Source organism: Microcebus murinus, chromosome 22, assembly GCF_040939455.1.
Source record: "Microcebus murinus isolate Inina chromosome 22, M.murinus_Inina_mat1.0, whole genome shotgun sequence".
Taxonomy (NCBI): domain Eukaryota; kingdom Metazoa; phylum Chordata; class Mammalia; order Primates; family Cheirogaleidae; genus Microcebus; species Microcebus murinus.
Window position 1 is genome coordinate 4190708 of NC_134125.1, and position 27917 is coordinate 4218624.

Here is a 27917-nt window from a genome sequence, read left to right on the forward strand (position 1 = left end):
GGCAAGGGACCTGGGGCCCCGCCCCCTTATCTGCATAGCCCTGCCCCTGGCCCGCCCCCGACCCAACACACACGCCCCGCCTCCGGCCTGGTCCCGCCTTCAGCCCGGCACCTCAGCGTCCCAGTCAGTTCCGACTCTCGCGATAGCTTAATCCGGAAGTCTCGCGGCTGGGTTGGTGGTCTGGGCACCCACGTGGGCTGGGCCTCAGGTAGACTGGGTGCCGCCGCCGGCGGAGTAGAGCTGGGCGGAGGCGCCGCCATGGGGAAGCTGCGCCGGCGGTACAACGTCAGGGGGCGCCAGCAGGCGGGCCCCGGCCCGTCCAAGGGCCCCCCGGAGCCGCCCCCGGTGCGGCTGGAGCTAGAGGGTAAGGCGTCCCGGGACCGCGGTCGGGCTTGGCGGGAGGGCCGCCCCGAGCCTCGCCGCCAGGGCCGGCAGTGAGGGCGGGCGTCCTCCGGCCTGTGCGCTTGCGGCCTCCCCAGCTCTGGGGCGGGGGGCGCAGAGGCGCCCCCATTCCGGATGATCCAGAGGAGGGGAGTTGGGGGGGCAGTGCTCGGGGCTGCTCTCGCCCTCCTGTAGGCCAGCGCTAGACTAGGCCCTGGAGACGTAGCAGAAAAGGAGGTCTTAAAGATCCCCGCCACCCGGAGTTTACATGCTCGCGGGCGGAGACAGGCAGGGGAAACGCGCGAGGTGTAGAACGTCGTGTGGCTGCGCAGCAGGGGCGGCGCTCGCGTGGTTGCAGGGTTCCGCAGGGTTCCGCAGGGATGCGGGGCGGGCCTCCCTGTGCGGGAGTCAGGACCGGGGTGGCCCGGTGAGAGGAGAGAGAAAACGGGGCCCAGGGCACGTCGGACCTCACCGGGCTAGGTGAGGACTGGCGCGTTTCTCTGAGTGAGAAGAGAGCGCAGGGGGGTTTACGCAGAGGAGGGGCAGTAGAAGGCAAAGGGAGAATCAGGGTGGTGGGGCGGGAGGTGGAGCGGATGCTTGGACCAGGAGACAGCAGTAGGGGAGGTGAGAAGTGGGTGTGAGTGGATTCGGGGTGTGTTTTGAAGTCAGAGAATGTGCACAAGAGCAAAGGAGGTGACAAGGATGACTCCCGGGTGTGCAGCAGGCAGCTTGGAGCTGGGCTTTGGATATGAGTGGCTTGGGGGACCTGTTAGGTATCCAAGTAGAGGGTAGGCAGGCAGCTACCTGGATGTTCAAGAGAGGCAGGTCTTGGTGGCGAGATTAATTCTGGAATCATCTGTGTATAGATGATACTCACTTGAAGCCAGAAGACTGAAGGAATGAGTCCAGCCCTGGGGAGGGGAGTGAAGAGGACCGTGCCAGGGGGGCGGAGTAGCCCGTGAGGTGGGAGAGAGCTGGGAGAGTGTGGTTGTCCTGGGACCAGGGAGGACACTCACCGTCGGCTTCAGGTGCTGTTTCAGAGTCAGGGAGAGAGAAGCCCTACTGAGTTTAACATCAGGAAGTCATGGGTCACCTCTACTGCGCCAGTTGTGCAGAAGAGCTGGGGGAAGCAACTGAGTGGGTTCGAGGCTATCCACCAGGTGTCCAAACTAAACGTGTTCCCAAACTGAACTTGTCCAGCTGCCATGTGAGCCCCAAGGGCCAGGCCCGTGTGGCTGTAGGGAAGATTGCAGAAATGGAGATGGGATCTGGGGCCATCTGGAGTAGCTGCTGCCTCCACCCACCAGTCAGCATGCTCTCCTGCCCTCCTGTTGGACGTGGAAGGCATGTTATAGTGAAGAACATTGGGTAGGAATCTGGAAGTCTGAACTCCCTCCTTAAGAGTTGCACAGATAGGCAGGAGTCGAGGCAAATCGCCTAACATCTCTGCGCCTCCATTTTCAAATTTGCAAAATGGTGCAGGTGGTACAGGTTGAGCATCCCTAACCCAAAATACAAAATGCTTCAAAATTTTAAACTTTGCCAATGTGACACAGAAAGGAAATGCTCATAGGAGCACTTCAGATTTCAGGTTTTTGGATTAAAGGGCTCAGCTGGTAAGTATAATGCAGACACTCCAAAATCCAAAAAGAAATCTAAAATCTGAAACCCTTTTGGTCCCAAGCATTTTGGATAAGGGATGCTCAACCTTAGTAAGCATCCTACTTGCTATTAGAGTTTTGGAAGTGATGTTTTGGGAAAATGTGTTGGTGACTGGCACGAGAATGCTTTGAAAGGTAGAGAACGCCTGCAGAAGCAGGATGTGTCCCGGGACAGGTGTCAGCCATTGTAGTAGCAGGGACAGCTCAGGACAGCACCTCAAAGAGAGCCGAAGACACTGGCCGACACTTGGGACTGAGCCATCTGAGCACAGGGGCTGAGGTCTCAGAGACCTCCGAAAAGTTCTTATTTACATCACAATAAGTCATCTTCATGTATCTCACCTTTCTCAGGGGCAGGGGGATCTTGAAAGAACGTGGCACAGGCCGGGCGCGTGGCACAGGCCGGGCTGCGGGTGAGGCACGTGTGTCTTTTCAGACAAGGGCACGTTGAAAGGAGTCGACGCAAGCAACGCGCTCGTTCTGCCGGGGAAGAAGAAAAAGAAGACCAAAGCCCCTCCCCTGTCGAAGAAGGAGAAGAAGCCTCTGACCAAAAAAGAGAGGAAAGCGTTGCAGAAAATCTTAGAACAGAAGGAGAAGAAGAGCCAGGTACAGCCCGCTCTGAAGGGTCTGCACACAGCTCTCCAGAGTGGGGAGTCTCTCTGTCCTCCCAGCATGGTCTCTGCAGCAGGACTATCCCGTGGAACCTTCTGGAATGGGGGAAGTGTTCTATGTCTGCACGGTCCGATGCAGTAGCCACTTAGCTGCATGTTGCTGTGGAGCCCTTGAAATGTGGCTACTGTGGCTGAGGAACTAAATTTTTGTGCTCCCATCTTTTCCTAATCATTCGTGTTACTTATTTTTTTACTTTATCCTAGAGAATTTCAAACTTTCTTTCCCTTAGTTATGCTTAAGGAAAAAGATCTGTCATGGGAAATTCAAACATCTAGAAAAGTAGAGAGAATAGAGTAATGAACTCCTGTGTCCCTGTCACCAGCTCCAACAGTGATCAGCCCCTGGTCAGGCTGGGAGGCTGAGGCAGGAGGATCACTTGAGCCCTGGAGATTGAGGTTACAGTGAGCTATGATGATGCTACTGTACTACAGCCTGGGTGACAGAGAGAGACCTCATCTCTAAAGAAAAAAAAAAGTATATGTACAATTTCAAAAACAACAATGGAAAAACTCATGAAATCCTCACCTAGGTGACTGAGGCTATGTTACGGGGGCTTGGGGACCAGTTCACATCAACACGCTTGAAGCCGCCTCCTCCCTCGTAACAGCTGGGGCGTGTGGCTCTGTACGACTGGCCCTGCTTCATCTGTTCAGTCTCCTGTTGGTGGACAGCGGGTGGCCAGTAGTCTTCTATCATGACACTCAGTGCTGCAAAGAGAGCCTCGTTTGTACAACCCTAGACTGCATTTAAAAAGACTCTAGCTGTTAGCGATGCTAAAATTTTATTCACAGTGTCCCCTCTGAGAAGAGGGTCGTGATGCCAAATGTATGACACCTGCGTTTCCTTTCCCAGCGAGCAGAGATGCTACAGAAATTGAGCGAAGTCCAGGTTTCGGACACGGAGATGAGACTCTTTTATACCACATCCAAGCTGGGCACCGGGGACCGCATGTACCACACCAAAGAGTGAGTCGGCCAGCCCCTGCTCGCCACCAGGGCCTGCCGGGGAGGGCTTACAGGTTTGGAGTCTTCCTGGGGTGCGGTGTTTGGGAAACTAAGTTTGTGGTGGCCTGAGTAGCTGGCGATCGCTGTCCGTGCTGAGTGCCTCTGGTCGGTAAAGGCCGTACATGTCTCGCCCTGGCAATGCCAGTGTTCCTTGCCGTTTGGAGTCGCCCATCGTAGGTTCTTCCAGCGTTTGTACAGATAATGAGGCCAGAAATTGCCATTAGGTGATCAAGAGCTCAAGTTGGCCCAGTGTTGGGCTTGGTTTGGTTTGTGTGGTATTACTAAAGCAGTAGGATTGTTTGCCAGTGTGTTATTAAAAGCTCCCCAGGCCGGGCGCTGTGGCTCACGCCTGTAATCCTAGCTCTTGGGAGGCCGAGGCGGGCGGATTGCTCAAGGTCAGGAGTTCGAAACCAGCCTGAGCGAGACCCTGTCTCTACCAAAAATAGAAAGAAATTAATTGGCCAACTGATATATATATAAAAAAATTAGCCGGGCATGGTGGCGCATGCCTGTAGTCCCAGCTACTCGGGAGGCTGAGGCAGAAGGATCACTCGAGCCCAGGAGTTTGAGGTTGCTGTGAGCTAGGCTGACGCCACGGCACTCACTCTAGCCTGGACAACAAAGCGAGACTCTGTCTCAAAAAAAAAAAAGCTCCCCAGGGCTGCTGTATCAAACCACCACAAATTTAGCGCTTTAAAACAACAGGAACGGCCGGGCGCTGTGGCTCACGCCTATAATCCTAGCACTTTGGGAGGCCGAGGCGGGCGGATTGCTCAAGGTCAGGAGTTCGAAACCAGCCTGAGCGAGACCCTGTCTCTACCAAAAATAGAAAGAAATTAATTGACCAACTAAAAATATATATACAAAAAATTAGCCGGGCATGGTGGCGCATGCCTGTAGTCCCAGCTACTCGGGAGGCTGAGGCAGTAGGATCGCTGAGCCCCGGAGATTGAGGTTGCTGTGAGCCAGGCTGATGCCACGGCACTCACTCTAGCCTGGGCAACAAAGTGAGACTCTGTCTCAAAAAAAAAAAAAAAAAAAAAAACAGGAATGTATTCCGTCGTTGTTCTGGAGGCGAGAAGTCCGACATCAAGGTGTGAGCACAGGTGGCTCCGTCTGGAAGCTGTGGGCAGAATCTGTCCCCGGACTTGTCCTGGCTTCCGGTGGTGGCCCGCAGTCCTTGGCGTTCCTTGGCGTTCCTTGGCTTGCAGCTGCCTACTCCCCTCTCTGTTCCCCTGTCACATAGCGTCCTTCCAGCGTGTATCTGTGTCTTACGCATTCTCCTAGACCCGGGTCTAGGCCCTGAGTCTGGGTCTCTCTTTTCTCTTCTTCTAAGAACACAAGTCAGTGGTGGGATTAGGCCCATCCTGATCCAGTGTGACCTCATCTTAATTTAATTACATCTGTGAAGACCCTCATTCCAAATCAGGTCTCGTTTTGAAGTTCTGGGTAAACGTGAATTTTGGGGCCACAATATTTAACCCAGTACTCGTTTTGAGGTTCTGGGTAAACATGAATTTTGGGGCCACGTTATTTAACCCAGTACGGCCAACGTTTAAGAAGTAGGAGATGTCACATTAAAATCCAGGTTCCCACCTGGTCTTGACCAGTGGGACAATCGGCCACACCAGGTTGGCGTCCCCCCAGGCAGCTGACCCTTCGCTGAGCCTGTGTGCCTCCCCCGTCCCCTCACGCTCCGCGGCCTCACTCAGCCCGCTCTGTCCAGCTAGGACAGGCCCGTCCCTGCGAGCCCTGTTGTTCATTTAATGACTGTTTACCGAGAGCGAGCTCTGTCCCAGGAGCCCCTCTAGGCCCTGCAGATGGGACAGTGCATAAAAAGAAAGTCCTTCCCCTTAAGGAGCTTAGAGTCTGGTGGAGGGAAGGTGGGACGTACTGAGCAGAAAACACAGCGGGGGAAGTGGGTGGAGAGAGAAGAGACAGGTGTCTGGGGCTGTGTGGTCAGGGACAGCCTCCCTGCGAGGTGACACTGGAGCAGACGCTTGAATCCGGACCAAAGTGGGGGAGGGTTATCTGCAGGAAGGATGTTTCTGGGAGTAGGAACAGGAGTGCAAAGGCCCTGGGGCAGAAAGGGACACGGCCTTAGATTCCTGACCCCTGGTGAGTGTTCAGCAGCCCTGGCCAGCCTCAGATGTCCGGGGCCTGCGTGCCTGACATCTCCACTCTCCCAGCAGGAAGGCCGAGGAGCTCCCAGCCCAGGGCCCGGAAAAGTTCAGCAGCCTCAGCGGGGCCCACCGGAAGCGCCGGCGCCTGCCCTCAGCAGAGGAGTCCGAATCCTCGGAGGTGTCTGAGCCTGATGACGCCCCAGCGGTGGAGCAGACGGGCGCTGGCGCGGGGCCAGCAGCAGCGCACCTGCCGCCAGCTCCCCTGCAGGCCGGGGACCAGAGCCCCGAGCCGGGCACTCAGCCCCCGCCGGCCGCGACTCCTGCTCCCCCCGCAGCAGCCCCCGCCCTGCCCAGGCCCCCGTCGAAGCCTGCCGTGTTTGTCCCCGTGAACCGCTCGCCAGAAATGCAGGTTTGCCACCCCAGTGTTTGTCATTTCAGATGTAGGTTAGTGAGACGGGGCTGGGCGCGAAGAGAGGGGCGTCCTGGTGGGGCAGGTTGCGTCCCCTGTGCCTGCCTCCTGGGGCCATGGTAGAGACGGAGGAGCCCTGACCACGATGCAGGCGGGGCTGGGCCACAGTCGAGTGGTTGCGGGTGGCGTCCGCTGGCCATGTCACCATCCTTCTCTGACCTCGGTCCCCGCCTAGCTAGCCGCCAATCCAGGTGAGAGTTGGGGCCGTGGGATCAATTGATCCAAAATCACGTGCTGGATCTTCCACTCCCTAGCTCACTTTCTGGGCCCGTTTTCTTTATCTGAAAATGGGGGTACTCCATCTGTTTAAGGTGATCCCCCTCTCTGTGCCTCAGTTTCCACGCCTGGCACAGGGAGGGTTGTCATGACAGTAAAAGGATCCAGGGTATAGAAAGCCCGTGGCACAGGGTAGGGACTCTGGAACCTCAGCGGTCTGGTCAGCTGTCTCGTCGCAGTGGGTGTGAGGCTTTGGTGACGTCATGGGCACCAAGCGGTCACTTAGCCCGGGGTCTGGCCCAGCACGGTGGCAGCCATTTCCTCTGTCCATCCATCGGCACGTTTCCAGTGAGCCTGTGCTGTGGGCCAGACCCTGAGCGGGCCCGGCATGGAATGGCCTGTGCCCTCTGCGGCTTTCAGTGCAGTGGAGGAGGCCGACTCGACCACACGCTGTCGTTAACGGGGACAGGAGGTGCAGTGGCTCACACCTGTAATCCCAGCACTTTGGGAGGCCCAGGTTGGAGGATCGCTTGAGGCCAGGAGTTCAAGACCAGCCTGGGCAGCATAGTGAGACCCCTGTCTCTGCAGAAAACTTTTTGAAAGAAAGAAGTAGGGACAAGAGCCAGGGAGGAGAAGATGGGTCCAGTAAGGGGGGAGCCTAACAGGTCCCGGTCTCGTCAGGGCCGGAGTCTGGGGGCAAGAGCTGAAGGGCCAGCACCAGGTGAGGAGAGGGTGGGCCTGTCCCACACCGAGAACTGCAGGAGCAAAGGCCCCGGGGCAGGAGGGCTGCTGGGTCCTAGAGCGCCTGTTCCAACCAAGTCAGAGTGGAGTGTGGACACAGGTGCGGTCTGACCAGCTCCTCTTTTAAAAATGAAAAAAAAGAGAATGGAAAATACCAGTACTATTTATAATGAAACTGTAATTCCGGTTGTATGTGTGCTTACATAAAAAGTCTTAATCAGGATAAGCTGGTTGCTGTCACAGGTGCCCCGGCCTGCCAGTGTTGTCACACCACAAAGGTTTATGTCTAGGTGCTGTCGTGGCTGGCGCCGCCTGGTGGCGGGGGCTGGTGTGGGCGTCTGCTCCACATGGTCATTCGAGGGCTCAGCCTGCCCCTCCTCCTGTCCCTGCCATCCGCTGGGACTTCAGCCTGGGCTTTTCTTTGTGATTTTCCCTATCCGTAGTGTGAAGCCACACACTGCGTAGGTTTGCCTGTCTGTATAAGTGGCATCGTGTCAGCTCCGTTTTTCCCCAGTTTGCTTTTTTGTTACTCAACATCGTGTCCTGGGGTTTGTCCCTGCTGACGCAGGTAGCCCAGCTGCACTCCTTGTTTGCCCGCGCAGCCGCGTGCACAGCCACATGCTCCGCCGTGTGCGCCGAGGCGGGAGCCTTCAGGTGCGGGCACGTGCGTTGCTTCAGGATTTTGCTGTTATCTCCACTGCTGCTTTAAACACTCTTGTTCTCCTCTTATGAGCACTTGAGCAGAAGTTTCTCATGGGCACTGTTTGCAAACTGGAGGTCCCAGCCGTCTCTGGGTCATAAAATGACCAGCATTTTTCTTTTTGAACAAATGGGATGGACTAAAATAGAAATAGAACAAAACAAAAAATACTAGCTTGTCGACATGTTTTACCCATAAGGGTGTTTCACGGAACTTTTCCTTCTGTGTGTAGTGCGTGTGTGTGTGTGCACTTGAGTCCTGCTGTAAGATGTGTTGCTTTTCACGGGTCCTAGGAACAAAACGTGTGAAAGCCACGGCTCTACGGTGCCTACCTAGGAGAGGAGCTGCCGGGTCACACATGCTCGACTCTGATAAAATCAGCACCAGATTATTTACCAAGGTTGTCATGCCATCAAGTGAGACTCACTCCAGGCAGTAGCCGAGAGTGTTCCAAAGGACACAGTCCCCTTCTCTGTCTCCTGTGGGCCATGGCTCCTTGTCCCCGTCCCCAGGTGCCAGCTGCCGCCCTTATGGAGACCACGTCACCCCACATACTCTTGCAATGTCTGCTCGCGGAGTCCTCTCTCCCCACTGCCGTCCGGGGGCCCACACGCCCCAGTGCCCCGGGGCTGACGTCCCCTCTCCTGCCAGGAGGAGCGGCTGAAGCTCCCGATTCTCTCCGAAGAGCAAGTGATCATGGAGGCCGTGGCCGAGCACCCCATCGTCATCGTGTGTGGCGAGACCGGCAGCGGGAAGACCACGCAGGTGCCCCAGTTTCTCTACGAGGCAGGCTACAGCAGGTAGGGGCCGCACACGGGGCCCTCTGCGGGTCCCTCGGTGACAGCCAAGGTGTGGTCCCCAAGAGTCACTAATAGCCTAGGCTCCCAGGGACCTGGTCCTGTGTGCACCGTGTGACAGGCTGCCTGACCCCCCTTGGCCTCAGTTTCCTCATCTGTAAGATGGGAATGCTATCAGCACCTGCTTCACAGGGTTCTGCAGGTTAACAAGCGGGTTTGCACAGAACTCGCAGATCGGTCCTTGGGACGGAGGGTGGCGTGTTTGCTGTTGTCACTGCGTAGCCTCCTCTGGGCACTTTTGACCCGAGAGTGTCGGAGTAGTGCTCACGGCTGTGATCCTCTGCAGGGAATGATACAGGCACAGTCAACAGAGGGAAAAGGCACGTGGGTGGCCCGGGGAGGGGACCAGGCTCAAGTTTCTGGAATCCTCTCCCAGTGGATTCGCAGAGGGCACTCTCGATTCCCCTGGGGACCAGTTGTCACAGCACATGTGAGACGTCGCCCACCAGGGAAGCGTGTCAGCGTGTTTCCCATCAGCACATCAAGAGCTGCCTCTTTCCTGTCACAGCTGCCCTGTGGCTGTCGCCCCATTTCCTGTGTGTTGACCTGTGGGCTGTGCCCTTTGCTGCTTAGCACTGTCCCCTTCCCGGGCCCCGAGTCCCCACAGCAGATCCTGCCCTAAGACTGCGGGGACGGGCAGGTGGGGCCAAGCACTGTGACGCGTTGTGTTCTTCCCCCAGTGACAACAGCATCATCGGCGTCACGGAGCCCCGCCGAGTGGCTGCCATAGCCATGTCCCAGCGAGTGGCCAAGGAGATGAATCTGTCGCAGCGGTGAGAACTCTGGTCTCTGGGGTCTTGGGGTGGTCCTGTGTCCTTGACCCCAGGTGTCAGCTGCTCCGGAGGGAGGCAGCGGCATCGGTGATCGGGCTGGGTGAAAGTGTCACCTCCCCGTCTGAGCACGGTGGGGCCCGCCCAGGCAGGGGGCTGTGGGGCAGGGGTGAGGCCAGCCAGGCTCTCGGCTCACATCACGCGCTGTGCTCCGAGGAATGGCCTGTGTGGGGACTGGAGGACAGAGCGGGGGCTGACTGCGGGCAGTTGTGTAACAAGCGCCGAGCATCCCCAGGTTAGGCGAAACTCAGGTGCCAAATGCACAGTCCTCTCCTGGCAGCGACTCTGCAGGACTTGCTTTGGAAAGCGATTTGCTCGGGCGAGTGTAGTGTTCGCCTCGGAATGGCTTGGCTTGGGAGCGCGGGTTTATGATGCCGATGCCTGGGCCTCAGTCCCGACTCTTGAATTGGGCTGGAAGAGGTAACACGCTCAGTGTGGTCTAGAATCGCAGAGGCACAAAAGGGCACCTTGTGGGAGTCGCATCCGATGCTGACTGGGCGGCACCTCCGGGTGCCAGGCCCACACTGGGCTCTCGGGACACGGCGGTGGACCAGACGGAGCCGCCTGTCCCCGTGGGGCCAGCGTGCACGCAGGGGAGGCCCGAGCCGTGGGTCGGGTGGGCGAGGTGCTGGGGAGGACGCCGCAGCAGGGACAGGCCAGTAGGGGGAGCCCCTTTCCACCCAGCCCCCGCCTCCCGCTCTGGGCAGCCAGGGCCACCCAGTTCTGTGCATCCTTCTGGAGGATTCCGTGCAGACAGCAACTGCACGTCTCTCGTTTGCCTTTTACATCAGCGGCCGCACGCTGGGCACGCTGGTCTGTGCCTTGCCTGTTTCGTTTAGTATCTTGAAAATAACAAGGCACAAAAAGCAGCTTCGTCCTCCTTTAACTTTTTGTTATAAATGCATCTGGCACGTGCATAGGTAAGTAGCAAGGACAGCACGGCGAGCCCCACGCGCCCAGCCCCAGGAGCCATAACTTGTGACCAGCCTGTCGCATTGCGCCCTCCCACCCCGGCTGTTTAGGAGCAAGTATCGGGTGTCTCATTTGTCCTCGGGTTCCTCTGTGCACGTCTGAAACATGGGGATTTTTTTTTAAAAGAAAAGGGCTCTCTAAAACCCAGCAGCAGTGCCCCTCTGTAGCTGAGGAGCACGTGGGGACTCCCGAATGACCCACAGCCGGTGTTCGGTTTCCCCGGTGTGTCCAGCGAGCTTTTTACAGTCGCGTTTAAACCGCGGGCTCCAGCCGAGGTCTGAGACTGGCCCGCCTGAGCCGACGTCTGTCCTCACAGGGTCGTCTCCTACCAGATCCGGTACGAGGGAAATGTGACCGAAGACACCAGAATCAAGTTCATGACGGATGGCGTGCTGCTCAAAGAAATCCAGAAGGTTGGTTGCTGGTCTCGTCTCGTGACGCAAGGCCAGTGAGCACGGGGACAGGGTGGTAGGGTGTCCCCTGAGGCGTGAGCAGCCAGTGTGCCGCTCTGTGACTTTGGGTGAGTTACTTAACCTCTCCGAGCTCAGTTTCTGTCAAGGCACACTGGTGCCTTCCTCACAGGATCATCTCCATGGGAAGTCGGACAGTTCCCGTGAGCAGCTTTGCACAATGCTGGTGCTCAGTCGGAGCTCCTGAAATGCGAACTCGTGTTTGCTGCTGTGATTGGCGTCACCGAGTTTGGGCGTTCCCCAAACGTGGCATGAGCACCTGTGACGTGCCGGCACCGCCCTGTGTGTCGGAGACTGGAAGGTGGACCCAGACACGGTCCCCTCTCACGAACGTCCCGGTCCACTTGCGTGCTGGGAGGGGCAGCGCCACACCCTGAGCAGGGAGCCAGGGAGCCCGGCCGAGGCCACTGGGCCTTGCCCCGAGCAGTGGTGCGTTCTGTAGTCCCCAGCCTTGGCGCTGTGTCCAGGCGCGTTCGGTTTGTAAGTCAGGACACCTGGCTGCTGCCTCCCTCACTGACCCGCTCAGGCCTCGGGGAGCTTCCCAGGGATCGGAACATTCTGGGAACTCGGCCGTTCGGTCAGTGGGGTGGCGTGCAGGCCCGCATGGAGAACCACTGTCTGGTGACGGCAGCTCTGCGCTGTGTCTGCTCTGGCTGTGTGACGTGCCCCGGGCAGGGCCGTCTCCAGTGGGGGCAGAGGTGACTCCAGCCTTCTCAGCTCTGAGGCCACTGGGGCACCTGGGTGGCTGCAGGTGTGGTTCTGTCTGGGCAGCCCCTTTCCATGTGGCACGTGCCACGGCCCCGCCCACGTCTCGTGTCCCTGCCTGCCCTCCCACCCACAGTGGCGGCTCGGCTCTGACACAGAGCCTCTGCCCTTTCTCTCGCACTTTCTCTCCCAGGCCCTGTGCTGTGCACTTCACAGGTATTAACTGCCGTAGGTCCTGTTGTGGTCCCCATTGTATAGATGAAGAAACTGAGGCACAGGGCAGTGTGTACCTTGCCCCAGGTCACAGAGCCAGGATTCCCCCAAAGCCAAGAGCTCAGGGTCCCTGCTGCTATGAGGGGCCCCTCGAGTGGGAGAGTGGGGACATGAGGAGACTGTGGTTCTCACCCGCTCACAACCCCCCCAGGACTTCCTGCTGCTGCGGTACAAGGTGGTGATCATCGACGAGGCCCACGAGAGGAGCGTGTACACGGACATCCTCATCGGCCTGCTGTCCCGCATCGTGTCCCTCCGGGCAAAGGTAGCACAGGGGGCAGGAGATGCGGGGGAGGCCCCAAAGTCCCGTCAGGAGCTTGGCTGCCCTTGGCCCAGGCCCACCTGTACCCCGGCCACTGCTGTGAGAGGGGTCCCTGAGGTCAGGGTCCCCTGGGCCAGGGCTGTGCCTCTGACCTTCCCTTTCATACACCAGAGGTGCTCCGGCTAGTCCTCAGCTTTGGGGTGTGGGGTTCGCTAGCAGCAAGAGGCAGCGAGGGCTTGGGGGGCAGAGCCCGGCAGGAGGCCCCTCGGCACCGAGTGAGCCCGGCTAGGAAACCCCACCCACACCTGGGGAATCAGCCAGCTCCTCCTGGGCCCCAGGGACAGACAGGCTCGACGGGGTCGGGGGCCTCATCTCCGCCGTCCAGCCTCACGTTCCACCATCAGAGCCTGACTTTGGGGGCTCGAAAGGCCGCTGGAACAAGCCGATGCCCTGGGAGGACAGATCCTGTGCGGGCTCACTTGCCAAGGGGTCTCAGCAGCCGGAAAGGGGGCCAAGGGCGGGGCCTGGAGTGAAGCGGAGCCCCCCCCACCTTCCTGGGCTCTGACGCGAGTGTGGCCTGCCTCTGTGGTCACCGTGGCCGTGGTCCCTGCGCCTGTCTCCACAGAGGCACCTGCCGCTGAAGCTGCTCATCATGTCGGCCACGCTGCGGGTGGAGGACTTCACCCAGAACCAGCGGCTCTTCGCCCAGCCGCCGCCCGTCATCAAGGTAACGCCCGGGCGCCGGTCCCTCCGTGGGAGCTCGCTTTGTCCTGTGGGGATTGACAGCCTGTTGAGAGGCCTTAAAACCTTGACTTGGAAAGATCTGGAAAGGGGAGGGACGACCCTGGGCCAAAGCCCGGCCCACCCTGCCTGCGTCTCGTAGGTGGAATCCAGGCAGTTCCCGGTGACGGTGCATTTTAACAAGAGGACGCCGCTGGAGGACTACAGTGGCGAGTGCTTCCGGAAGGTCTGCAAGATCCACCGGATGTTGCCTGCAGGTGAGGCCCCGAGGGGTGAGGGCAGAGGGGACTGTCCTGCTCCAAACCCACATGGTGATGGCTGTGTGGGCAGGGGTGCCCAGGCTCTTGGCCTGTCTCCTAGTAGCTCATGATAGGCCCTTGTCTTCGCTGTGCCTCGGTTTCCTCACTGGTTCCAGAGTGTTCACAGCACCTGCCCTGCCCCGTCCTGCCCACAACTCTTTGAGGCTTCTGTGACTACCTGGAGGACGGAGCTCCCATGTGTCACAGGGCCCGGGCGGGAGCCGCTGGGCACGGGTGTCCCAGGAGCAGTGCAGGTGAACAGGTGCTTTCACCTGAGGTCCCCATGTCCCCATGGTACTTGCTCAGTTACTCACCTGCTGTTATGTAAATTGACTCAGCTTTGTCCGGGCTAGAAAGGGAGAGGACATTAGAGATCCCCCGCCCAGCCTGGCTTTGCGTGGGGAGGCTGTGAGTCTCGGCTCCAGGATGCCCGGGCCTCGCTCTGCTTGCGGCATCTGGGTGTCCCGGGCCTCACTCTGCTTGCGGCATCTGGGTGTCCCGGGCCTCACTCTGCTTGCGGCATCTGGGTGTCCCGGGCCTCACTCTGCTTGCGGCATCTGGGTGTCCCGGGCCTCGCTCTGCTTGCGGCATCTGGGTGTCCCGGGCCTCGCTCTGCTTGCGGCATCTGGGTGTCCCGGGCCTCGCTCTGCTTGCGGCATCTGGGTGTCCCGGGCCTCGCTCTGCTTGCGGCATCTGGGTGTCCCGGGCCTCTCGGCCACTCTGGGAGACTCTGAGCTGGTGGGAGGCAAGGAGGGAGCTTGGGCAGCAAGCCTCCCATGACTTCGTGTCTAGGGGCGGGTGGGCTGTTGTGTGCGTGCAGGTGTCTTGGCGTCTGTTCTTAGTGCTTTTGGGGAGGTCGTGCCAGGTCGTGGGGCCACTGAGTGTCCCCTCCACACAGCACCGTCAGTCTAGGACTCACTGTCACTTGTCCATGTCTGCGCCATCCCGGCCTCAGAGCAGGGCTTGGCAGGTGCTCGTCGCTAAAGAACGTGGAACATTCTCCGAGTGCCTGGCAGATAACCAAGGTGCCGGGTCTTTCCGCAGGTGGCATCCTGGTGTTCCTGACGGGGCAGGCAGAGGTGCACGCTCTGTGCCGCAGGCTCAGGAAGGCCTTCCCACCCGCCAGGGCCCGGCCGCAAGGTAACCAGCTCGAGGACACCCCTGGGCAGCCAGGCGTGGCCCTGCGCCCCTGGCTGGGGCGACGGGTTCCGCCTCCGAGTCTCCCGCTGGCAGAGTTGGCACCTTCGCCTGCCCGCACCTCCCACCCTAGAGTCGATGGCGGCAGAGAGCAAGGCGCTGGCAGCGGGCACCGGCCACAGGCGTCTTTCCCCCCGTCTCTTCACCTCTCCCAGAAAGGCAAGATCAGGAAGACTCCGTAGAAGAGACGCGGAAGTTCAAGAAGTCTCGGGCGAGGGCCAAGAAGGCGAGGGCTGAGGTACGCAGGGGACTCGCGGGGGCGGCGAGGGCTGTCCAGGACGGTGGCTGCTGGCCCACGCAGCTGCTTAGGTTTGATTGTAATTGGAATGAAATTCAATTAGAAACCTAGGCTGGGCCCAGTGGCTCATGCCTGTCACCCTAGCACCCAAGGAGGCTGAGGCAGGAGGATCACTTGAGCTCAGGAGTGGAGGCTGCAGTGAGCTGTGATGACACCATGGCACTCGAGCCTGGGCAACAGAGCAAGACTCTGTCTCCAAAAAAATAAAAATAAAGGTGTAGTTCCTCCGTCGCTCCAGACCCAGGAGGGCTGCTGGTGGCCGTACTGGACAGTGAGATTCCAAGGCACCCCCACGGAGGAGGGTCTCAGGATGGCGCGGCTCCGGAAGCCGCAGGGTGGGCGATGGCCTGAGACACGCTCAGAGGGCTCGCCCGGAGCACACACGTGTTGGAGGCGCAGACGGGGAGCTGCTCTCCGAGCCTGTGTTGCACTAACAGCACACGGGCACGTCCAGGCTCTCTCCCTGCGTTGGCTAACAATCTTCCCAGCAGCCCACGAGCTGAGTCCTGTGACAGTCCCCAGTTTGTAGGCGAGGAAACTGAGGCAGAAGGAGGCCAAGTGCCCAAGGGCACGTGGCCGGTGGGCGGCGGAGCAGCGCTTCTGCACAGCTGGGTCTGTTTCCTGCACGTGGCGTGGCCTCACTCCCGGGTCACCGCGGCCATGGTGCCGGTGTCTTGCTGGCCACAGGCGTTGCCCCAGATCAACCTGGACCACTACTCGGTGTTGCCGGCGGGCGAAGGCGATGAGGACAGGGAGGCGGAAATGGACGACGAAGAGGGCGCCGTGGGCTCCGACCTCGAGCTGGACCTGGGGGACGACGGGGCGGACGAAGGTGTGGCCCTGGCAGAGCGTCCGCCCTCACGCCCACCACACAGGCCCCGGGAGGCAGCGTAGAGGAAACAAACGTTCTGCCCCGCAGGATGTGCCAAGACCCCCTCCGCCCCTCGCTAGGGCGTGAGCGCCCCGAGAGCTGGGCTTTCTGCGGCTTTGGGATTCCTGAGCTCCCGGGTGGCCTGGCGCAGCCACTTGCCGCATTGAGCGTGATGGGGGCGCCACCCCCTGCTCACCTTTGCCAGGTGGATGCGGGCCTTGGGGTGTTGCCCAGTGCCCTACTGCGTCCAGCCGGGGCCGTACGGGTCCCCAGGGTGCCCCGTGCAGGCTCAGCCTCCCCCAACTGCAGGGCTGCCAGGACACAGGCGGGGCTGCGGCCCAGGGACCCGTGGCCAGGGTCTTCAGGGGAGGAGTCTGTAGTGGCAAGGTTCGGATCTGGATCAGGGCAGTGGAGACAGGAGAGCCTTTAGGAGCCTCTCGGTGGGCCCCCAGGCCTGGCCCACCTGCTGGCTGCCCGAGGGTGGCGCCCCTGGCAGCAGGTGGTCTAGGGACACCTGTGGCAGAGCCGGGTTCTGGGCAGCAGGGGCTCCTGCCGTGGCATCTGTCCCACTGGGGGTGCCAGCGGCTCCTGCTTTCCTTCCAGGTGAGCAGCCGGACGCCTCCCTCCCCCTGCACGTGCTCCCGCTCTACTCCCTGCTGGCCCCCGAGAAGCAAGCGCAGGTAACCGTGCTGGGCCTGGGCGGGCGCCTGGCTCGGGTGCCCGAGTTGGCTCTTGGGCACCTCCTAGGGACATGGTGATGGGCCCAGCGAAGCCTTGGGTCGTCCTCTCCATCCAGTTTCTCCACCCCTGGGTTTTTGGAGTCTTCTTAAAGAACAGAACACCTCCTAGTGTGTCCGCCCAGGAGCACCATGGCCCAGGCAGGGGATGGCTTGACCTCGCCACCTCCCGGACGTCCCCCGCCTGGCCAGCTGTGCCCGTCCCCCGTGCCTCCATCCCACGATTTCTGTCTTGATTCTCGGGTGTTCTTGCCACACCCCTCTCAATCCTAGGTCTTTAAGCCTCCCCCGGAGGGGACGCGGCTGTGCGTCGTGGCCACCAACGTGGCCGAGACGTCCCTGACCATCCCTGGCATCAAGTACGTGGTGGACTGCGGGAAGGTCAAGAAGCGCTACTACGACCGCGTCACCGGCGTGTCCTCCTTTCGCGTCACCTGGGTGTCCCAGGCGTCGGCCGACCAGCGGGCAGGGCGGGCAGGCCGGACAGAGCCCGGCCACTGCTACAGGTGGGTTCCCCGGGGCGGGAAGGGGCGCCACGGCGTCTTTGGTCCCGAGTCCCTTGCTGGTCTCAGGTGCTCGCACTTTCTTTTTGTTCCACTGCTGGAGTCGGGCCTTGTGTTTGGGGCTGCTGTTTTCTTATGTTGATAACAGCTTAATTGAAATTTAAATCACAGACCCTAAAATTGACCCTTTTAATGTGTACAGTTCCGGAGGGTTGTGTGTGCCCACTGGCAGTCGCTCCCCATCCTCCCTCCCTGCAGCCCCCAGCAGCCACCAATCCACGGCCCGTCGCCACGGCTGCCGTGTGCTGAACATTTCATACAAATGCATGAGTCGTTCCCCACATGGCCTGTCGTGTCTGCTCTCTGTCACTCAGCATGACAGGCTCACCGTGCCGTAGTGTGTGTCAGTCCTTCATCCGTCCTTGTGGCTGAGCACTGTTCCGCCCGGTTGCGTTTGTCTGCGTGCCGGTCAGTGGGCGTGCAGGTCATTTCGGTTGTTTGCTGTTGTGCGTGGCGCTGCCCTGCACATTCCTGTGCCAGGATTTGCTTCAGTATTCATTTACATTTTGCATAGGTGCGTACTTAGGAGGGGAATTGCTGGGCCGTATAATAACTGTAGGTTTGGCCAGGCGTGGTGGCCAAACCTGTAATCCTAGCACTCTGGGAGGATCGCTTGAAGTTCGGAGTTCAAGACCAGCCTGAGCAACAGCAAGAACCCCGTCTCTACTAAAAAAAAACATAGAAAGAAATCAGCCAGGCAACTAAAGATAGAAAAAATTAGCAAAGCATGATGGCACACGCCCATAGTCCCAGCTACTCCAGAGGCTGAGGCAGGAGGATGGCTTGAGCCCAGGAGTTTGAGGTTGACGTGAGCGAGGCTGATGCCACAGCACTGTAGCCCAGACAACAGAATGAGACTCTGTCTCAAAAAACAAAGTGAAAAATAAAAAAACAAGTAAAATAACTCTAGATTTAACTTGTTGAGGAATTGCCAAGCTATTTCCCACAGCAGCTACACCATTTAACACTCACCAGCGATGAATGAGGGTTTAATTTCTTGGCGTCCCTGGCAACACTAGCTGTTGTCAGTCTTTTTGGGTGTAGCCATCTAGCGAGCGTGAAGGGGTATCGCATGCTTTTGTTCACATTTCCCTATGATCAGTGATGATGTCTTATTGGCAATTTCTGTATCTTCTTGGAGACGTGTCTATTCACATCTTTTGCCCATTTTTTAATTAGTTCATTTGTCTTTTGTTGCTTTGTAAGAGTTCTCTACGTAATCTGGATATTTGATCCTTATTGGATGTATCATTGGTAAATGTTTCCTCCCAGTCTGTGCGCTGTTGCTTTTGATAGCTTTATTGCTATTATTTTTAATAGATTTATTGCTATTGTTTTCAACAGAATTTTTAATTATAAAGATAGAAAATATACAAAGAAAACCAGTTGGAAGTAGCTATAGTTGAAATTTAACGAGTGCTATGTGCCAGCCCTCTGCAAGTGACAATCAATTAATCGTCACCAATTCCCCACCTGGCAGCTACAGTTCAAGCCCCATTTCCCAGGTGAGGAAACTGCGGCAGGGAGAGGCTAAGGACCTTGCCTATTGAGTGTGGGGAACCGAGACTCAACCCCGGGACTGAGTGCAGTGGCTCACGCCTGTACTCCTAACACTCTAGGAGGCCGAGGCGGGCGGATCGCTCGAGGTCAAGAGTTCGAGACCAGCCTGAGCAAGAGCAAGACCCCGTCTCTACTAAAAATAGAAAAAAATTAATTGGCCAACTAAAAACATATAGAAAAAATTAGCCAGGCATGGTGGTGCATGCATGTAGTGCCAGCTACTTGGGAGGCTGAGGCAGGAGGATCGCTTGAGCCCAGGAGTTTGAGGTTGCTGTGAGTTAGGCTGACGCCACGGCACTCTAACCCGGGCAACAGAGTGAGACTCTGTCTAAAAAAAAACAAAGACTCATCCCGGATGCTTGGAGTTTGGCTTTACTGTCCGTGCTCCCTGTGCAGGCTGTACTCATCTGCGGTGTTCGGTGACTTTGAGCAGTTCCCTCCGCCAGAAATCACCCGGCGGCCGGTCGAAGACTTAATCCTTCAGATGAAAGCTCTCAACATTGAGAAGGTCAGTCGCTGCCCCAGCCCTGCGTCACCCACTGAGTCCCCAGGGGCCACCTCCCCTCCTCCGAGGCCCAGGGCGCCCAGGAGCTGAGACCGCAGGTGCCTGCCCAGCCTGCGGCAGCCGCTTACAAGATGTTACCTCAGCAGGTGCCTTGGGACCTCGGGTCTCCTGTGACCACCGCCTCCCTAACTCTTGTCCCCCTGGGGCACCCAGAAGACGGCTGCCTGGCGCCACGCACTGCTTGTCAGCTGTCAGTCCTTGGCGTTGGCAGGACCTTCTGCTGACTCTGCCCGGCGGAAGCCTTCCCTGGCCCCGTCCTCCAGCGCAGGGCGAGCTGTCCTGTCCAGGGTGCCCTGCACCATGGTGCGTGCTGTGACCTGCCCCACCCTGTCCTGGGGGTGTCCAATAGCCTAACAACAGATGAGGAAACTGAGGCAGGGAAGCAAAGGTCCTGGTCCAGGGACACACACCTAATAAGTGACAGAACTCAGTCTTCCTGCGCTTTTTAAATGTATATCTTGGCCAGGTGCGGTGGCTCACGCCTGTCATCCTAGCATTTCATCCTAGCACTCTGGGAGGCCGAGGCGGGCTGATTGCTCAAGGTCGGGACTTTAAAACCAGCCTGAGCGAGACCCCGTCTCTACTAAAAATAGAAATAAATTAATTGACCAACTAAAAATGTATATACAAAAAATAAGCCGGGCATGGTGGCGCATGCCTGTAGTCCCAGCTACTCGGGAGGCCGAGGCAGGAGGATCGCTTGAGCCCAGGAGTTTGAGGTTGCTGTGAGCGAGGCTGACGCCACAGCACTCACTCTAGCCTGGGCAACAAAGTGAGACTCAGTCTCAAAAAAAAAAAAAGTATATCTTCATTGATTTTTCTGGTTGTAAATATAATTATGTTCAAAATTTTAAGAATTCACATAGGTTGGGCATGGTGGCTCATACCCATAATGCCAGCACTTTGGGAGGCTGAGGCAGGAGGATCATTTTTTTTTTTTTGAGACAGAGTCTCGCTTTGTTGCCCAGGCTAGAGTGAGTGCCGTGGCGTCAGCCTAGCTCACAGCACCTCAAACTCCTGGGCCCAAGCAATCCTTCTGCTTCAGCCTCCCCAGTAGCTGGGACTACAGGCATGCGCCATCATGCCCAGCCAACTTTTTCTGTATATGTTAGTTGGCCAATTAATTTCTTTCTATTTATAGTAGAGATGGGGTCTTGCTCTTGCTCAGGCTGGTCTTGAACTCCTGACCTCGAGCAATCCGCCTGCCTCGGCCTCCCAGAGTACTCGGATTACAGGCGTGAGCCACAGTGCCCGGCCAGGATCACTTGAGGCCAGAAGTTTGAGACCAGCCTGGGCAATATAGCAAGACCCTGTCTCTACAAGAAATTTTTTAAAACCTAACCAGACGTGGTGCGTGCCTATAGTCTTAGGCACTGGTGAGGCCGAGACAGGAAGATCACTCGAGCCGAGGAGCTGGGGGCTGCAGTGAGCTGCGATTGTACCACGGCATTCCAGCCTGGGCGACAGAGCAAGACCTGCCTCTAATAAATAAGATATTTAAGATAGTCGTAGAGAAAGTGACATCCATCCCGCTGGCCACCATTTGTGGCCCCCGTCCCCAGCTGTGTTTTCCAGACACGTAACATCCTGTGTCGTTATCACTGTGGTTGTCATCCCCGATGCAGTGGGTGCTGGGCGCTCTGCACGCGTGGCCTCGGTTTATCTTCACCATGACCCTAGCAAGGAATTACTGCCTTCATCACCCCATGTTACAGATGAGGAAACTGAGACACTGAGACGTGCCTTCAGTCCCCAAGGCTCTGCCTGGTTTGGCCCTGGCTGCCTCCCCCCAGCCCTCCCTCCCTGCCCGCACCCAGAACAGCGTGACCGAGACAGTTCACAGGCAGACAGCCCCCTCCGTAGTGTGGGCGCATTCAAGAGCGTGCGGTCTTCCTCACGGTCGGTGCCCGCTTTCCTCACCCCAGAAAGAAATCCCGTGTCTTGGTCCCGTGAGCAGTGCCGCTGTGGACACGGGTGTGCGGGCCTGTATCTGAACACGGCTTCGGTTGGTTACTGTCTCTGAGGTGCCACCACCCCTGAGCCCGGTCACCCTCTGTCCTGTCGCCATTTCCCTGTCTGGGCTGGTCTGCTGGTGCGACACTGTTTACGTGACTCCTCGCTGGCTGCTTTGGCCCCTCCGGGCCGGGTGGGGGCTGAGTGAGGGCGGAGGTCTGTCCTTTGGGCTCCTCCCTCTCCTGCCGCCCAGCACAGCCCCTGGTGCCCGCCCGGTGGCGCTCAGGACGCGCCTTCGAGCGAGCGCGCCGTGTGAGTCAGTGACGGGGCTCTGGGTTTTGAGGGTGCCCTGGGCCCCCCTGTCCCAGCTGGCATGAGCGGTGCTAGCCTGCAGAAGGAGTGGGGGGAGGACCCCGCGTCCGGAATGGGCGCCCCACTTGCTTCTGGGCTCTGGTCAGTCCCTGCCACGCGTCCCTGTGCCCCAGGTCATCAACTTCCCCTTCCCGACGCCGCCCTCCGTGGACGCCCTCATCGCCGCCGAGGAGCTGCTGATCGCGCTGGGCGCCCTGCAGGCGCCCCAGAAAACAGAAAGGTAGGGCAGGGGAGGGCAGGGGCAGGGGCGGGTCCAGTGCTGCCTCCAGGTCTGGCTTCAGAAGGTCCCCTCGGAGCCACCGCCACCGCAGCCCCTCCACCACAGGGTGAAGCAGCTGCAGAGCTCCCGGCTGAGCTGCCCCATCACCGCGCTGGGCAGGACCATGGCCGCCTTCCCCGTGGCACCCCGCTACGCCAAGATGCTGGCCCTGAGCCGGCAGCATGGCTGCCTGCCCTTCGCCATCACCATCGTGGCCGCCATGACGGTGCGCGAGCTGTTCGAGGAGCTGGACAGGTGCGAGCTCGGGGCTGGGCACTCGGGGCGTGCAAGGGCCCCACTCTCGCCGAGCCCTTCCGTGTTCCGGTCTCTCCGGCGGCCGTGGTGGTCTTCACCTGCCGCCCCTAGAGATCTGACGAGGCCATGGGCCATGGATGTGGGAGTGTCCCTGATAATGGGCGTCACTGATTCCGGAAAAGAGCCCCTTCCGGTCCGCCCCCTAAAACAGAAACCAAAGCAGGGAGCGGCAGTGCCGTGGGAAAGTGGCACCAGGACTATGAAAGTGTGTGTAGCCTATTGCATGTTAAGAAAATCCAGAATATAGTCATGACTACGTGTCCTTCCTGGGACGAGCAGCCCTTTAATGACCTCCAGGCGTCCTTCACCGCACGGCTGCCTTCTGCAGCTTGGGGAGAAAAAGGGTCGTTTCTGCAGAAATTTCTGAAGGTGCCTTCAGTTTCTCAAGGACTCTTTCGTTCTTCCAAGTTCACGGCATTCCTCGTTATTTATGAACAGTGCGGCACTGTGCGATATCATTTGTTGGATTGTTTATATCAGCGTTTAGACGGGAAATTGCTGGGTCAGTGGGCACGCGTGTTTTTAATCTTGCTGGCCGCCGGCGCTGAATTTTTAGCTGGAGTTTGGTGCCTTGATTATGTTCACCAGCGACCCCACAGGCCCCTAAGCCTGGGCTGATTAATAGACGTGTCCCGGCCCCGAGGGTGGCCGGGGAAACAGCGCGGGCCACGTGTGTGTTCGCAGACCGGCCGCCAGCGAGGAGGAGCTCGCCAGGCTGAAGGGCAGGCGGGCGCGGGTGGCCCAGATGAAGAGGACCTGGGCAGGGCAGGGGGCGTCTCTGAAGCTCGGCGACCTCATGGTGCTGCTGGGTGAGTGCCCCGCCGGGCGCAGGGTGCAGGGAGGGTCGCCCAGGCCTGGGGCGGCCAGCGAGCGAACGCGCCCCGGCTCGCCCACAGGTGCCGTGGGAGCGTGCGAGTACGCGGGCTGCACGCCCCAGTTCTGCGAGGCCAACGGGCTGCGGTACAAGGCCATCCTGGAGACGCGGCGCCTGCGGGGCCAGCTGACCACCGCAGGTACGGCCCCGCCAGCCTGCTCCGCGGACAGCTTGACCTGCGCCTTCAACGCTTAGGCTTGTCTTGAGCAAAGTGACTCTTAGAGTCCGTGTTTGCAAACTCGCCCCCTCGCTAAAATTCATTTACAACCTATACTCAGTACTTGGGTGGTTTCGCCGTCACGAGCGCACTCGCATGAGCAGGGCGGCGACAAATTTGAGCTGCCTGACACAGGAGGTTTCCCATCAGGTTGTCCCTTGGTCACGCCGTGTCCCTGGCGAGTCCTCTGTCCCCGCTGTGGCCTGGACCTCTCTTCCCCCCCCACCCCCCACCCCCTGGACATGCCCCAGGCCCTCAGACCCTTCTGTGCAGAAGGATGAGGTCTTGCCCCAACTCCACCTGGGCTCCGGGACGCCCGGGAGCAGAGAAACATTCTCCGCCTTCCAACACATGTGTAGGATGACGTGTCCACGTAGTTTCTCCCGGGCGGGCTGTGTGCCTTTCCCTGAGGCTGACGGGGACTTGCGTTCAGTCCGAGCAGTTTGCAGGGTTTGCTGCCAGAACTGACGCTTTTTCCCAGTCGATACTTTCCCCGGCGCCAGGTGCGTCACAGTGGCCCTGTCACTGTACTCTGTGTCCCGCTGGCTGTGGCTTTCCCGAATGGCTTCCTCCCCCGATGCATTAGGCATTTATTGTCCCCTAAAGTCACCTCGTGGGCCGAGAAGGCAGTGGGAGGTCCCGTCACCTCTGCCCTCCAGGCAGAAGGGAAGGACGGAGCCAGAGGGCGCCTGCAGCCATCCTGCTCCGGCGCTACGTGGTCCCAGCATCTCCAGCTTCCCTCCCAGGTCGTGGACCAGACCCGAGCTGTGGCGCCCTGCTTGTTGGGGGCTGGCCATCCCCTAGCCAAACACTCTGCCGCCCACCTGGGAACTGGGGCTTTGTCCCAGGGCAGGAGGGGGGATGGGAGAGCGGCCGCAGTCCTGCTGCTGAGGGCTTTGGCTCCTGCTGGTGGCCCCAGGGGCAGTGGCTGGGGCAAGCAGGTGGCTGAGGCTGGAGCGCCCAGGTGTGTAGTTGGAACCTTCTGGAAGGTCTGGGTAGAGCCGGCGCCCCCAGCCTCACTGTCACCACTGCCACCCTCATCCCCGGCTCTCCCCCAGTCAACGCCGTGTGCCCTGAGGCCTCACTCTTCATGGATCCCAAGATGCAGCCGCCCACCGAGAGCCAGGTGACCTACCTACGGCAGATCGTGACAGCCGGCCTGGGCGACCACCTGGCCCGTAGGGTCCAGAGCGAGGAGCTGCTGGACGCCAAATGGAGGAATGCGTACAAGGTGGGGCGCAGTCAGGGCACCGGGCAGGTGGCTAGACCCTTGAGTCATGGGGGGTAGGATTGTCCCCTTAGTCATGGGTTCCTGTAGCCCCACCGTCCCCATGAGTCTGCTGTCCTTGTGGGTTTGCCTGTTCTGCGTGTTTTCTGTGGACGGGGTCACACAACACGGGGCCATGTTCCTCCCTGACCGAGTCACATCCCCCGTCTCCCCAGACCCCTCTCCTCGACGACCCTGTCTTCATCCACCCCAGTTCCGTCCTTTTCAAAGAGCTCCCGGAGTTTGTGGTCTACCAGGAAATCGTGGAGACCACCAAGATGTACATGAAAGGTACATGAAAGGCTGGCAGGGGGACCCTGGGGGTGGGCACACGGGACCCCCAGCAGCAGCAGCACCGTGACCTGCCCGCAGGTGTCTGCGCTGTGGAGATGCAGTGGATCCCCACCCTGCTGCCCTCCTACTGCCAGTTCGACAAGCCCCTGGAGGAGCCGGCGCCTGCCTACTGTGCCGAGACAGGCCGAGTGCTGTGTCACCGGGCCAGCACGTTCTGTGAGTCAGGGCAGCGGCCTGGGCGGCCCGGCCCTCCTGCGGCCGTGGGCTCCTCGCACACGTGCGTCTCGGACGGGGCCACCCCAGGCCTCCTGCCCCTCTGCTGGGTGGGCAGGGAGGGGACTCGGGAGGGCGGCCACAGGGACATCTCGGGCTCACCGGCTCCTGCCCCCAGATCGCGTCGGCTGGCCCCTCCCCGCCGTCCAGGTGGATTTTCCGCAGGGAATTGACCGCTACAAGCACTTTGCCCGTTTTCTGCTGGAAGGGCAGGTAGGCGCTAGGGTGGCTCCTGCCCCGTCCCGGCTGCCGTGGGGACCAAGCCCGGTGTCTCACCACGGCCACGCTCTCTCTCTGCAGGTCTGCCGCCGGCTGGCCGCGTACCGGGGCTGCCTGCTGTCCGGCCCCAGCACCATGCTCAAGACCTGGGCCAGGTACAGCTCCCGGGGGCGGCACGGTGGGCAGGCGGGGGCCGGGCCCCTGTGACAAAGGGCCACACGCTGGGCTACAAACATGAGAAATGTGTTCTTCCTCCCTGCCGGAGGCCAGAGTCGGCATGGGGTGTCGGCGGGGCCACGCGCAGTCCAAAGCGGACGTGGGGTGTCGGCCGGGCCACGCACAGTCCAGACGCTCCAGGGTTCGCCCTCCTGCCTGTGGCTCGGGCTCCAAGCACGTGCCCCCCACCCCTCCTGAGACTGGCAGAGCCGACGGCTGATATCCTAGATGGCGCAGGGGCTTAGGGCACAGTCCTGAAGGTGCGGCAGGCAGCAGCACACGCACCCCTGCACTCTCCCCCCAGGGGACCAGAGACAGGTGTGGGGCAGAGTGTCCCCGGTGGCCGGGCTGTCACGAGCCATGTCATTCTCCCAGCAGTATCCTCGAGGTGCCGGGACACAGACACAATCCCCGTCCCCATCCATGTCCCCTGTCACTGCAGTGACACTGCAGTGCAGGGAGGTTGACACCAAACAAAACACGAGTGCAGATGGCAATGATTGGCTCCACAGGGACAGGGCGGGGCCTGGAGTGGGGCGGGCGGGGTGCAGCGACAAGGTTGGCCGGGGCAGCCGGCTGACTGCGCAGAGGTGGGGGAGGCGGGCGGAACTGGATGAGAGGGCGAGGATGGCAGTGGGAGGAGGAGATGGGATTCAGATCCTCCCGCCCGGCATGGCAGGGCGAGGGGACCCTTCGCCCTCCTGGCAACCCGAGTCCCGCCCGCAGGCTGCAGCCGCGGACCGAGAGCCTCCTGAAAGCCCTGGCCGCGGAGCGGGCGGACTGCCGCGACGCCCTGCTGGACGCGTGGACGAGAAACCCCAGATGTGAGCGGGCAGGGCGGGGAGTGTGGGGGTGGGCCCACCGAGGCAGGGCTTCGGGCTGTGTGCGCAGCGGAGAGCCGGCCTCCTCCTGCCGCTGGAGTCCCTGGGCTCCAGGCCTGACGCCGTCCTCCTCCCACCCGCAGACCTGCTGGCCGAGTACTGCGAGTGGCTTCCGCAGGCCATGCACCCCGACGTAGAGAGAGCCTGGCCGCCCACCTGCGACCCCTGACCCACACCGGGCTGCGGGCCCAGGACTGGTCAGGCCATCCCCCGCGTGGGCCCTGGTTCATCCCACCCTGACTGCGCAGAGCTGGCCCTGCGCCGTGCAGCCCCTGGGGGGCTTTTCTGTAACTTAATTACACGGTGGGCGATGATTTCATCTCACGTGCTGGTCCGTGTCTCACACGTGCCCTTTGGACAAAGCAACAGCCGAGCGTCTGCAGGCCCCGTCCCGCTCTGCTTCCGGAAGGCAGGACTGTCCCCCTGGGGTTGCTCCTCCCTCAGCAGGGAGGCCCCGGGGTGCCCAGCACCTGGCCGTGCGGCAGGGCCGTCCTAGACGTCGGCAACCTCCGAGTTCTGCCCCGGCCCACCCCCGGGCCCCACGCCCTCCTGGAAGGTTGCCCGTCAGCACCTTTCCTGGGTTGTGGCCGCGGGGAGTGGGTGTCATTCCTGGATGGTCTCTCGGACACTAGGGAGGGGAGCTGACCTTGTCCGTCGTCCCTGGTCACTGAGCTGGGGCCTCGCGGCTATTCCATTGGCCTTAAATGGGGACCCCAGACCCCTCACTTCCCTCTCTCCTCCGTGGCAGAGGTGGAGGGGACAAGGGCAGAGGTAGGTGCCCGGGTGAGAAAGAGGGACAAGAGGCCCCTGCCCCTCCGGGCCAAGCTCCAGTTAGGCTGGATTCCGCACCTGCAGCTTCTGTGGGGACAGAGTCCCGTTGTTTCGTGGGATCGACTCAGGGAAGGATACCCCAGGTGAACAGTGTCCCGTGAACCAGGGCTTGGCCTGGTGGCCTGACTTGGCTTTTCAACACCGTTCTCGGGCTCCCGAAGGAGGCCACACCTGCGCAGGCTCCCTCTTCTCTCTTCCCCATCTGTCCCGTAGGGGAGGGGCCCACGGCCCTGGCCCTCCCTCCAAGCCCTCGGGGGAGCTCAGCACCCCTGCGGCTGCAGAGGTGGCCCGGGGCCTGGGCAGCCTGAGACAGACGTGTCCTGCTTGACCTGCCGGTCGGTCCTTGAGGAAAGCTTGGATACCTGCTGTCCAAGCTTGAACTGGGACGTTTCCCACTCAAAGATCCTGACCCAGAAGCCGCCCCTGCACGAGCACTGGCATTTCTGAGATGAAGGAGGAAGCCGTGCTCTCCACCCCTGCCTTACAAAGAATTGCGAAATGTTAATATTACCACGTGGCCTTTTGTGACTGGCTGCTTTCGTTTAGTGTAACATTTCCCAGTTCCGTGCCTTCGGTCACACGTATTAGTACTTCGTTCCTTTTTATGGCTGAATAATGTTCTATTGTGTGGATAAAACCACGTTTGTAGTTGTTGCTGAACTTTGGCTATTGTGAATAGAGAGCTGCTGTGAACGTTTATGTACAACCTTCTGTGCGGATGTGTTTCCATTCTCTTGCGTACATATGTAGGAGTAAAAACAAATTTTTTAAGACCTGGT

General features: G+C 59.8%; 2 protein-coding genes across 4 annotated transcripts in view; both read left to right on the plus strand.

The window, feature by feature from the left end:
* UBC (ubiquitin C) overlaps positions 1 to 27917 on the plus strand; it is a 423461-nt gene that overhangs the window by 376439 nt on the left and 19105 nt on the right. The window lies entirely within an intron of this gene.
* On the plus strand, positions 170 to 27911 carry DHX37 (DEAH-box helicase 37). 3 transcript variants are annotated; one of them, XM_075996438.1, is made up of 27 exons: positions 170 to 364; positions 2479 to 2648; positions 3567 to 3679; positions 5908 to 6250; positions 8619 to 8767; positions 9505 to 9597; positions 10943 to 11039; positions 12226 to 12339; positions 12962 to 13063; positions 13220 to 13334; positions 14421 to 14516; positions 14729 to 14811; positions 15559 to 15703; positions 16346 to 16422; positions 16753 to 16985; positions 18999 to 19110; positions 21606 to 21712; positions 21818 to 22006; positions 22751 to 22875; positions 22963 to 23079; positions 24216 to 24388; positions 24601 to 24715; positions 24797 to 24934; positions 25110 to 25204; positions 25292 to 25365; positions 26153 to 26250; positions 26391 to 27911. In XM_075996438.1, exons 1-27 carry the CDS (start codon positions 259 to 261, stop codon positions 26474 to 26476), a joined length of 3465 nt encoding a protein of 1154 aa, XP_075852553.1. In that variant the 5' UTR covers positions 170 to 258; the 3' UTR covers positions 26477 to 27911. The 3 variants fall into 3 exon arrangements, with proteins under 3 accessions (XP_075852553.1, XP_012637606.3, XP_075852554.1); XM_012782152.3 differs by having other exon boundaries at positions 5911 to 6250; XM_075996439.1 differs by lacking the exon at positions 2479 to 2648 and having other exon boundaries at positions 279 to 364.

Excerpts from the sequence above, each read along its gene's own strand:
- DHX37 (XM_075996438.1), top strand. The coding sequence starts at position 259 with ATGGGGAAGCTGCGCCGGCGGTACAACGTCAGGGGGCGCCAGCAGGCG. Across the intron at positions 365-2,478 it reads GGTGCGGCTGGAGCTAGAGG|ACAAGGGCACGTTGAAAGGA; the intron begins GTAAGGCGTCCC and ends GTGTCTTTTCAG. Across the intron at positions 24,935-25,109 it reads TCACCGGGCCAGCACGTTCT|ATCGCGTCGGCTGGCCCCTC; the intron begins GTGAGTCAGGGC and ends TCCTGCCCCCAG.